This window comes from Lagopus leucura, unplaced genomic scaffold (genome assembly GCF_019238085.1).
Source record: "Lagopus leucura isolate 7727_CA_CO unplaced genomic scaffold, USGS_WTPT01 Super-Scaffold_100157, whole genome shotgun sequence".
Classification (NCBI taxonomy): Eukaryota; Metazoa; Chordata; class Aves; order Galliformes; family Phasianidae; genus Lagopus; species Lagopus leucura.
Genome location: NW_024962334.1, coordinates 48,690,963 through 48,703,307, shown reverse-complemented (window position 1 = coordinate 48,703,307; position 12,345 = coordinate 48,690,963). Strand labels below are relative to the sequence as shown.

The 12,345-nt window shown below is 50.5% G+C and overlaps 1 protein-coding gene across 5 annotated transcripts in view; it reads right to left on the bottom strand.

The window, feature by feature from the left end:
* Nucleotides 1-95: 95 nt before the first annotated feature.
* The window catches only part of GJC2 (gap junction protein gamma 2), a 31,687-nt gene continuing 19,437 nt past the window's right edge, over nucleotides 96-12,345 (bottom strand). For 3 of the 5 annotated variants that reach the window (XM_042888145.1, XM_042888148.1, XM_042888147.1), the window contains one exon: nucleotides 96-4,749. In XM_042888145.1, the coding sequence (XP_042744079.1) occupies nucleotides 3,482-4,729 (1,248 nt within the window). In that variant the 5' untranslated portion in view covers nucleotides 4,730-4,749 and the 3' untranslated portion in view covers nucleotides 96-3,481. The other 2 variants (XM_042888146.1, XM_042888143.1) reach the window with 2 other exon arrangements.

The following is a 12,345-nucleotide window of genomic DNA, read 5'->3' as shown; positions in this document are numbered from 1 at the left end:
TATGGCTAAAGCAGGCAAACAATAGATGGGGAAGAATTTCTTCTCATCAACACTCGTCTTCCTTCTCACGGAAACATCACACACTTTGCATTCTGTAACAAAATGTAAGTTTTATTCTGTTTTATTAGTAATGGACGTGGAATAGCCGGTTGAAGAGTCGGGCTAATGTTTCATTCTCTTTTGACCAATGCTTAACCTAACTACAGTCCAGATGGAACATTTACACTGAGAAATACTTAGAGAGATTCAACCTCATACTCAAAAATTTTCTAGTACAAATACAGTTAGTACATAAAAAATGAACAAAAAAAAAATATCCCAGAAACTTCATAACAGCACAGACTGGTTATGGCCTTGAGTTAAGTTCAAGTATTTTCCAGTGGAATGCAATGCAAGCAACAAGGTAATCTGGCTTTTACGTGGGACATTCCTGGCCCTGAATGGTAAGAACAGAAACGCAAGGGCGGGCACTTTATCCAGCAAAGCTTAGTGAGGGAATCAACATTTATGATTAGTTCAGCTACAGAGCTAAACCCGTCTGGAGCGTGAACTAAATGAGTAACCTGCAGAAAAGAAAGCAAAGCATTAGTTGTAATACTGGCATTTCTTCCATGGCCGATGCTGCCCGTCGTCTGCTTGAAATTCCTCAAGCCGCCGGTTTGGTTTGTGGCGGGGCTTTTGCTTGTGGTTACACATATTTTGCCTTCCTATCCTTTTCCTGCCCTAACAGACACAGTAAAGACGGGATTTCCCTTCCTGCTCTGGAAGGGGTCACTGCTGCGGAGACGTCGGTGCCTTGGTGGTGGAGGTGACTCAGTGGAGCACACAACATCCTAAGAGCTCCAGAGGGCAAGCAGTGGAGGAAAGGGGGAAGTGAGCAATTCGGTATATCTAATTATAATAATAAGCCTCCATATTTATAGGGCTATCTGACTCATGCTGGTGGCTGGAGGAACAGGGGCGGCTCCTTCTTGGTATGGAGGAGCGTATGGGAGCTTGGCAGCCCACCACAAGATCCTGGCATTAAGCAGTCCTGCCAGCAGCGTGCCCTTTTGCTTCAATCCCTGTCAAAAAGCTTGGAAAAAGAAGAAAAAAAAAAATGGGAAAGTGAGATCAGCCCTCATTTGCAAAGCATTTTATACAAGGAAGTTTTCAAGCCCTACAGATGAGCAGGGCTGGCTGGGAGGACGGCAGAGTGAGCAGTTACCCTGCCTGATGAGGAGCTGGTATCGAACACCCAAGTGTCTGCCCCAGCTCCAGTGCTCATCAATACTGCAATTATTGACTCCCACTATGGAAAACAGCGTGTGCGTATTAAATGTGCTGGTGACACCAGCCTGGAGGAGGCTGCAAATCTGCTGCAGGACTGCCTGATCATCCCTCTTGGCGTGCTGGATCCATGGCACGGAAATGACAGGCTGGTGAAAGTAGGGTTGCTTGGCTTACAGCAGAGCTAACAGAGATAAGACAGTCTTCAAACACCCCAAATCTTCAGGGGAATAAGCCCTGGGCTGTCTGTACCTTCATGATAGCACTGCCAGCAGCACCCAGTCTCCCTGCGTTGCCCGAGTGGGTGGGTGCCCATATGTAGGCCAAGGATCAGCGTGGGCAGATATGTTTGTCCTACCACTGTGCTGTGAACCTCTGATGAACCGTGCTCAGAACCTCATAGTTCTGAGCCTCTGATGGAAAATTCACATTACAAAACATCCCTGCACGCGATGTGTGTGTGCTGCTGCAGACCAGTGCTGCTGCACGATGCACTGAGCCTCCTGTGGGATGCAGCTGCCTGTATCCAAAGAGAACAACTCCAGCAGCAAGAGCAGGCAGCGCTCCAGGCAGTGCCTCCTGCAGGATCGGGAACAAGCCTGGAGCTGTCTCCAGACTGTTACTCAAAGCCATACCGAATGTTTGCAGTTGGATACCTCAGAGAACATTTCTTTGCACCTTTTAAAACCTACTGTTTGCTACCAGCACTGTTCTCCAGGGGCATTGCACAGCTTTCGTGCTGGCTGGGGAGAGCAGATGCCCTCAAGGCTTCAGAGACTGATCTCAGGGTCATGAGTAAGAGCCCATCAAGAAGTAACATGAAAGGAATAGTGACATGAGGGCTTGTATGCTGGCGTGGCTGTAAGGGAGCAGCTCAGCACAGGAATGATGCTGTATTCTGTAAGGATTTAATTCTTCCTTGTAAAGTGTGATCTGGAAGGCTCTGCCTACTTTGCCTCCATGGTGGTGAATCACCACAGGCATCTCAAGAACGCCTCAGCTCCAGGATGAAATCACCCACCAAAGCACATCCAGCACCAGCAGGAGCCTTGGAGCTCCTGCAACTGCAAGGAGACTGCCTTAAAACCAAGCAAAGGCAACAAAATCTCTCCATAAAACAGAGGCAAACTTCTTGCTGCTGCCCTGGGTCCTGTCCACCAGGTCTTCTGCTGAGCCGCCTAGCAAGTGTATGGAAACCTGCCCGTTTCCCACTGACACTCCTTCTGGATCCAACAAGATTTCCCAGGGAAAGTGGAAGGCTGTAAAATTACCAGAGGGTTGATATCACATTTATATATATATCTCTATGTATCTATATGCACACACACATGTTCATGTGTCCATATATATGCTGACATGTGCACACACACGCATCGTATACGCGCTATGCATAGGTCTGCTGTCTGCCACTATGTATAACAGTTCGATTAAACAGAAAAACAAACCTGCCAACACTGATCTTCCCATCTTTACTCAAATTTAGCACGTGAAGAAGTCGACACCCTTTATGACTTTGTTTTCCTGGTTGCAAAAAGGCACTTTCTGATGATGTGAAGCAGCAGTTTGTTAAAAACACTGTAACTGCAGTGATTCCATCTGTAGCAAGCGCTACGCAGGCACCAGTACGAGCAGCAGTGTCACTGCCAACTCACACTGCGGAGTGTTTGGCCGTGTTTGCTTTTTGTTTCAGCACACAATGAAAGATGAAATCCATCAGTGCTGTGCTATGCATGCACCTCTGCTGCCTTCGCTTCCAGTGCTGCCTGCTGTGCACTGAAAAATTCCGGTGAGACGTTAGCTGGGAGCGTGCCGTGAAAGTTCATCGACGTATCAGTCACTTTCCTTTCTAATCAAGGGATCGGAAATTAATTTTGATTAAGGATATTTAGTAATTAAAGGCCGTCTGACTGCAGCACTGTGTGTGGGAGCTGCTCCCTGCTTCCATCACAGCAGGCTGTCCAGCCTCGGCGGGATGCAGCGGTCGCTGTCGCTCACTGGAGGTTCCCGGCTGGAGGACGTGTTGGAAAGAGGAAGGAAATGTCTTTTGTTAATGCACCGGAAGACAGTACTAAATTGGTCTGAAATTCCTTTTCTCTCTTGACTTCCACAGAAAAAATGCATCTGTGCCCTGTGAAATAAACTCGAGACATACTGAAAAACAGAACCCCAAATAAAACCCCACTTAACGCTGCCCTCTCTGCTGGCAGACAGGCTATATCCACACAGACGTCTTTCCATCCTTACTGCTGGAGCTGCCTTTCTCCAAGGACGCCTTGGGCTTAGCGCTTTGCTTCTCCTGGGCCGTGTTGGCCCTATTTTGCTCTACCACCGTGCCACCCGAGGCAGGGCTGCTGGTCCGGGAGGGCTGCGCGTTGCCCTGGCTGCTGCCATAGCTCTGAAACGCTATGTCCAGCTGCTCCTGGGCCACTCGCAGGTGTTTGTGGAGGGTGGACAAGTCCACTGGGATGTTCTCATCCGGGCTGGTGCACTGCTGCTCCTGCGCAACGTTAGCCAGGTTCTGCTCGTGAGCCATCAGGCTGTTGGGGATCTTGGTGGACTTCTCCGATTTCACCACCAGGTTGTACTCGGGGGGGCAGGAGATGTTCTTGGGGTAGGCGTAGTTGTAGGGGGGCTGCCTGAAGCTGTTGATTTTCCGGTTGCGGATGGCATCTCGGATGGTCCCGAAGCCCAGATGGAACATCTCACACATGTTCAGCAGCAAGCACAGACAGCTCACCACGTACATCACCAGCAAAAAGATTGTCTTCTCAGTTGGCCGGGACACAAAGCAGTCCACCGTGTGAGGACAAGGCAGTCTGTTGCAGACAAAATAAGCTTCTACCTCAAAACCGTAGAGCAAATACTGCCCTATCAAAAAACAAACTTCAAACGAAGCTCTGGTAAGCAGCTGGAAGACGTAGATTTTCATCAGTCCTTCCTGCTGGATTCGCCTCCTCCCATCGTGCTTTTGCTGCTCTTTGCTCTTGGGCTTGGCTTTGGCTTTCTCATTTTCTGCTGCGTCGTCGGAGATCATGGGCTCCTCTTCATCCGCCTCCATCGCGTCCTCCATGTTGCGCACCGCCTGCCAGTTCAAAGCAAACTGCTTCTTCTTCTTGAAGCCCTTGAACTTCTTCTCCTCCTCCGCTGACCGGGCGATCCGGTGGATGGCGTAGCCCAGGTACATGACTGAAGGTGTGGATATCATGATGATCTGGAAGACCCAAAACCGAACGTGTGACAGCGGGGCGAAGGCATCGTAACAGACGTTGTCACAGCCGGGCTGCTTGGTGTTGCAAGTGAACTTGCTTTGCTCATCAGAGTAGATGGATTCTCCACCGACCGCCGTCAGGACGATGCGGAAGACGATGAGCACGGTGAGCCAAACCTTCCCCACGAAGGTGGAGTGGTTGTGGATCTCTTCTAGCAGGCGGGTGAGAAAGCTCCAGCTCATGTTGGTCATAAGGGCTACTCAGTTATAACCTGCAGGAAGAAGGGGCAAAAAAAACCCACACAGCTGTAAGTTAACATCCCATCAACACATTTTGTTGCCCTGTTTCAGGATGGGAAGTCCTTGGGTAACTGATAATGAATACAATACAACATGGCAGCCACCTAGGCACACAGAAGGGTGCTCAACTTGTGATAGCTGCTTGCTCACATGCCATGGGCTCAGGCATCTGGGCTGAATGCAGGAGCAGGGGATGCTGAAATGTCTTTCATTAGTGAACCTAGAAAAATGCAAAGAATCAAAAAAAGAATGGGAATATTTATATTTACAGACTGACGTCCCTTTTAAGTCCCTCTTGAAAAACAAATGCTTAAATCAAATGCAGACTGTTTTATAAATAAACCTTCCAAAGCTTTCAGAGAAAACCATGCATTTATTAGAAGACCTGGACAGCTGGAGAGGAAGTGGAACCATTTTGTGCTCAGCTTGCCTTGCAGTGGGGTCTCACCCTGAGCTCCCTGGCATCATTGGAGCGCCTCAGCCCTCCAGGCATCACTAAAGACAGGTGGTAATTGTACGGAGGGGTGAGAGCGATGGGGAAAGCACCCGGACATGAAGGGCATCATGCTGGGGGATGACGACCCCTCACCCTCAAGCAGCAGAGAATGGGCTCATCCTTTCTGCAAACCTGCATCCCTCCTCTGCACCAGGCTCGTAACCTTCATTGAGAGCCCAACCTACAGCAAGCCTACCCAAATCCCTGTGCTGCCCCACAGCCCTTTCATTTACAGAGGTAAAAGTCAAGGAGGACGAATCATGCCACAAGACACGAGTCTGGTCCTGGCTCAGCTTTGCAGCACTTTTACATGGAGACACCAAATCACACCCCAAGGTTTGCACTGGAGGCTTTGATCCCGTGGATTAGGCCTGGAGTGCGAACAAGCACGAGCAACAGCAAAGGAGCAAGAAATGCAAGATGATTTGCTCTGTTCTCCACATTTTGCTTTCCTGGAATGTCATTTTGTTCCTGCTGCTTCTTAGGACGGGCGCCAAGCAGCTCTGGTTTGCTCAGCACCCGCCTTGCTGCAGCCCTGGGAAGCAATGATGCGGCCCAAGGCTCAAGATGCAGCGAAATTCTTCCACTGTCGAGGGCTCCCGAGAGCCAGCAGATGGAATTTTCTAACCCTGCTATTTCTAGATCAAACAAATCCTCTGCGAACCCAAACTTCCGAGTCTTCACACACCAGAGGGGGACTGTGGGAGCACTCTGCAGATGGTGCTGAGGAATGTTCCTGTCCTGCAGCTGGGGAAACTGAGGCAAGGAGTAAGGAAGCAGCACGGCCCAGCTGGGAGAGGAGGTGAGAAGGTCTCCTCTCTCCCCTTAAGTTGAGGGGAGAGAACCTGCTGAAGTTCTCCACGCTACAGGAACCAGAATCCCCATCTCCTGCCTCAGAAATGATGCCTTGGACCCAACAGTCAGTAAAGAAATACTGCTGCAGACACAGTGGTTCAACCACAAAATAATGTGGAAAGTGATCCCCACAGCGCTATTCTTTATTTATTGGAGAACTCTGGTTTAGCATTGCGTTTTTTAATTTTAGACTGAATAGAAGGGTGAAGATTTTTTACAGTAAGGGTGGTGAAGCACTGACACAGGTTGTGCACAGAGGTGGTGGGTGACCCATCGCTGGAGACACCCAAGGTCGGGGGATGCAGCTCTGAGCACCTGGTGGAGCTGTGGGTTTCCCAGTTCAGTGCAGGGGAGCTGGACCAGATGGCCTTTAAGGATCTCTTCCAACTCAAACGATTCTGTGATTCTATGACTATTTATTCAGGGATGGGACATCACCCCTTGTGAATGCCTTTGGCTTTTTTCAGACTCAGTAGCTCCCCTTCAAAGCAGAGCAAACCTTCCTTTGCTCTGTGTGCCTATTCAGTCATGAGCAGAATGGGGCACTGCCTGACTTGCAGGATTCACGCCGGGCCTCGGCCAAGACTCAGCAGGTAGGGGTGGCAAGAGGAGGCACTGGGGTGCTGATTGCCCACTGTGGGACATGGCACATCCATCTCTGGAGCATCTGTGCAGCCAGGGCAGGGCTGGGGCTTGGGTAGTGGACCCAGCCTGGTGGTCTCTGTGCCACCCATCAGCATCCCCAGTCAGCTGCAAGCTCTCAGGGAGCGTAGTGACAGGACAGGAGATAATGGCTTTAAACTAAAGATGGTAAGTTTAGGTTAGACAGCAAGAAAAAATCCTTCACAATGAGGGTGGTGAGGCACTGGCAGTGCTGCCCAGAGGAGCTGTGGATGTCCCTCTGGAGGCACTCAAGGCAAGGTGGGATGGGGTTTTGGTAACCTGGCCTGGTGAGAGGTGTTCTTGCTCACGGCAGGGGCTGGAACTGGACGGGCTTTAAGGTCCTTTCCAACCCAAATTCTGATTCTGTGATTCCATGACAGAGTTCCCACAGGTCAGTTACCTCCCAATAGCAGTTTGCTGGGGCACTGAGGACTTGACAAAGGCAACGATGGATTTTGGAGGAAATATTCAAGTTCTGACCTAACGTTTGTTAGCGAAGCACACACTGATTCCTCCAGGAAGCACATTTCAGACTGGAGCACCTGGCAACATCGGCTTAAACCCTTCACAATCCCCCCGCATCAGGGAGAGAAATCACAAACTAACAGAACAACCAGAAGGCCACTGCTTGGAGAACACAATCTGAGAATACCAACTACGAGCCACAGCCTGTGCTCAGCCTGCTGTGCACATCTGGACGGCAGCAACATGTGCAGGAAACAGCCCCCAGCTGCTCCTGTACTGCTGCGACCCTGCTGTGCCTCTGGGCATGACTGCACCTCAGTGACCGCGCTGTGCTCCCCCGTACCCAGACACACAACAGCAGCTGAAGGGGACAAGGGAAGAATCCTGCTCTGATCAGCCCAGTGGAGCAAGGACCGCGTGGGGCTCCAGCACGGAATGGATAGGGTGAGGGGGGTTTGTGGGGCTCAGTTATGTGCAGAGAGATCCCAGGGGGGACCCAGCGTCCCCGCAGCTTGGAACCCATTCATTCCAGCTGCACACATCAGGCTGACTGGCACCGGGCACACGTTTCACTTCCAGACAGCCACAAATAGAAGCTGGGATCTCTCAATGCGACAGCGGCGATTCGAGTGCCTTCGGCTCAGCCTTAAAATAGTGGAAATCCCACGGAGCCAGCAATTAGCTCTTGATTCCACTTTCTCACCACCAAAATCCCCTCTGTGCAATGGCAGATGCAGCTGTTGGAACTGGGAAAAAAACTTTAAAACTTGGGTCTAAAAGAAGCAGAACGAGAAGAAAAAAAGAAAAATAGGAAAAAAGCATATAGATCTAGCTAGCTTGACATCCTTCCTTTCTGCTCGCTTCCCACCCAGTTGTTTAAACCAAAGGCAAAACAATGGAAAATGTACTCACGGAGACATGGTGCTGCTTGCCCTCCTCCACCAGCATTCCTGCGCCTTGCCCTAGATAAAGTCCCGCCGTGCTCACGCCATGCTCCGCTGGGACGCCGAGCCCTGGGGCAGGATTTAAGGCTCTGCAGACCCCGCCTCTGGGGCAGCCCAGCTCCCACCCCAGCCCCTCTCCTCGCCGGGTGTCCCCAAGCTTTGGGAGAAGGTGCTATATATACCGGGCAGGAAGGAGGCATCGGTTTTTAAATCCAAACAAACCGCCGGCTCTGGTTTTAGGAACGGTGCCTGGAATTTTGCTGCCGAGCTCTTGAGCGGACTGGAAGTAAATTAATAGCATCGGCTAGCGGTGCTGGTAACAGATTTGTAAGACAGAGAGCATGACTAATAGGGAACATGTGGAAAACGCATTTTGGCAAAAGCTCCTTGGGTAGAGAGCAGGGGGAAAAAAAGAAAAAGAGGCAAGGCTCTGTAGTGAGAAGTGATCTGAAGGTCCTGCCTCGCTGCTTCCCCTGTTTATGGATAGGGACAGCTGGAAAAGGGTTTTGGGGTACATTTTAGGGCTTTCTGGTCTCTTTGTGGAAGGAAAAAGAATTAGTAAGTGTGGGAATGTGCGCGAAGCCTGAGGCAAGTGGAGAAGAGCCCCTGTCTCCTGGGGGCATCTCTCAGCCCTGCTCCATCCACAGGGACCCTTATTGTCACCAGTGGGGTCAGGGCTCCAGGTAGCTGTGGGGTCAAAGTGGGGAGCTGAGGCAGAAAACCTCCCCGGGAGAGGGAAGCAGCAGACAGGATCAGACCCAGCCTTTGAGGGGTAAAAACATGGGAGGAGCACATTTTGATCAAAGGGGACATACGATTTACCAGCAATCTTCGTCCCAAGAGGGTTCTGACTAAGCTGGGTATTCCAAAGAGCCCAGTGGGATGTGGGGTGGCAATTCCTGCTCACTGGAGCATCTCAGGCAAGCAGCAGCAGCAGCACAGAATCATAAAGACCTAAAAGATCACTGAGTCCAACCAGCAGCCCATCACACTATGCCCACTAAGCATCTTCTGCACCTCTCCATGTTGGCGGAGCATTTCAGCCAAACCACTGTGTCCACAGATCTAGGTGTATTGTGGTAACTTTAAATTACAAACTAATTACCCTTGTGCAATGATGAGCTAATTCATTGTTCAGAAGCAGCTATCTCTGATAGGTAGGTGGAAAAAGCCTCGTATTCAGGGAAGTCGGAAGTAGAGGTGAAGATGCCCTTGAGGGGTGGCTGTCACACTCAGAACAGGTCTGGGGAGGGATCTGGGGGGAAATATGCTTCTAAAGAGATTCAATAGTCATGGCCTGGGTTGAAAAGGACCTCAAAGATCATCTAGTTTCAACCCTCCTGCCATAGGAAGGATCACCAGCCACCAGACCAGGCTGCCCAGAGCCACAATCCAGCCTGGCTTTGAATGCCTCCGGGGATGCGGGGATGGGGCGTCCACAACTGTTCTGGGCAAAACGATCCTGCCTGCATGCTTCAGAGCTCAGCACACTCACAAAGCTTGCACTGCCAAAGGAGCTGGGGGGATATGGAGCTGGTTCCAGAGACCGCCAGATCTGTTGGATCTCCTCCCAAAATTCCTGGACATCTCCCATCGAGACCAGACCAAGAAGGATAAAATACTCACCCCTGCACAATCCTTCACATCCGGGGCAGCACAGGGTGTCACCTGGCTGGCACCTCCATTCTGCCATCCCACTCCCAACACATTTCACACCTGCCTTTACAGGACCGTGAGACCCACCAGACCTGAGGGATGGCCGCCAGCATCTCCTTCCCACCACAGGCTGGGGTGAGACCTCCAGCAGCTCCAGCTGGTGCAGGATGGAGCTGTGGAGCAGGATTATTAGTTACTTAAAAATAACTTCCAGACTCCGCAGGAGTGCAGGCAGTGGCTTTGAGATAAAAGGCAGCTCAGCGCAGTTCCAGTCCCACGGGTCACACAGGCTCTTCAGACTCTTTGCAAGGTTATTTATACACACAGTAATCTCTTCTGGTGGACGTCTTCTTGGAGCATCCATGCTGCAAACAAGCTGGCCATCATCTTCTCTTGCTCCAGGCTCTGGGGACTGCGTGGTTCCCATCACACCAACCCAACCCATCGCCTGGGGAAGGCTGAGCGTTTCCTCCTGCCTGCTTTCATTGGTTTTTTACCATTTGAGCAGGTTATGCAAGGGCCAAAACCTTGGCTGCGTGTATCCAGGGTAATAACAGAACAGCAGGGGTATGCACACTCATACACAGCCTGTGTTTTCTTCCTTCCAAGGCAGACACTGGAGAACAAACAGAGATTTTGTAGCCATAAATAAATGTTACGGCCTAAAAGAGCAATAGGAACCTTTTCACTCCCTGTGCAGCATCCAGTGCCCTGGGCTTCAGTTAGTGCTTGGCATTGAGAACAGGAAACAAAGGGGGATGGATGTGACAAAAGCCTGGACACTTCTGGCTGCTGGGGGTCACCTCACCCAGCTGACACCACTGGTATTCCTGACGTGTTTCTCTTGGCTTCCCACTGAAATGAATAACTGCAGTCGTTAATTACGGTTCTATCTGGTGTTACATCTTCCTGCTAAGTGATGAGTAGCAAACATACGTATCCAGTCTGGCCCCAGACCGACACAGCTCTGTAATGCATGACACTGAGTTCAGTTTCTTCTCTAATTTTCACCTTCTGGGTTTTCATTTGATTTGTTTCAAAACTACACGAAGTGAAGAAACGCATGCAAATAACGAGCTTGCTTATTAAAAAAGAAGACCCATGAAGCAGCATCACATGAGTTTGGAGACTTATTTTACAGAACCTAGAGAGAAAAAGGGATCTGCAGCCCACGGCTCACAGCGAGCGATGGTGAGAGCCACAGAGAGACAGGCTCAGCTCTTGGCTTTGTGAGCAGAAGTGACGCTTCGAAACATAAGAGCTAAATGGGGAAAAGAAGAAAAAAAGAAAAAAAAGAAAGAAAAAAGGGAAAAAGAGACAGGTTTTGATTTCATTAGTGCTTCTGGTTTGTTGCGCTGCTCTTTGCAGCCCCACGCCTCCAGCAGAGCCGTTCCAGAAACAGCTCTCAGCAGAGATCTTTGTCAGATGTAAACATGTGCTTCAGGGAAGGGCAGCCTCCGTGTCAGCGCTTCCTCCTGCGCTCCGCTTCCCTTCCTCCTGCCGTTATCTGCATTGTCTTCTGCTGGTCCTGGGCGGGCACCGCTGGGTGTGGAGGAGGAGGAAGATGAAGAGGAGGAAGACGAGGAGGACTGCTCCATGCCTGCCACTTGACTTACATCCAGCCCACGTTGTGGGTTCTCACCTGTCCCCTTCCTAGGGCTGTGAAATTGGCGTTTCCTCAAACACCACCTCTAGAAGATCACAGTCTTGTCCTTAGTCACAGGAATCAGAGAATTTGTACTCTTGTTTAGTAGCACTAGTGATTAATAACTCTGACTTTGCCATTTACGCCCTATTTCGCATACAAAGTGGGCTTTATGGGCTCATTTTTGCTGTAGAATCACAGAATGGTTTGGGTTGGAAGGGACCAATTCCAATCTCTGACACAGGCAGGGACATTTCACTCTAGACCAGGATGCTTCGGGTGTTGTCCAAGATGTCGGACTAATCAGGGCTCACATCGTAAGGATGCAGCCAAAACCTCAACAGTCTCACAGTAAAAATGTACAGGCAGGGTGAATCACACCCACGTTCAAATCTGCTCCATCACAGAACTCTGTGTGGGCTTCTCAGAAGAATGGTGGTGACGACCCTGGTGCGGATACGGCACGTCACCCCATCAGCACCGGGTTCATTCGTCTGTGCTCTCTGCTCTGCATCCATTTGGTGGCCCAGGTGGTGACGGGATGATGGCAGGACCCGGTGATCTTAGGGGTCTCTTCCAACCCCAGTGATTCTGTGAGCAGGGACGGTTGGGCGTTGTGATCTCCAAGATCTTTTCCAACCTTAGTGATTCTATGAGCGGGCATGGAGGGGCTGGGCTGATGGTTGGACCTTAACAACACTACGATTCTACAGTCTTCAAAGTTTTAAGCTGGATGACAACACGGCGGTGGGTCTCTGCCCCTTGCAAGGACCAAACTGAGAAAAAGAGCCCGTAAGGATTTTTGGCTGTGTGACAAGAGGATGCCTGAAAACAAGGCGAAGGC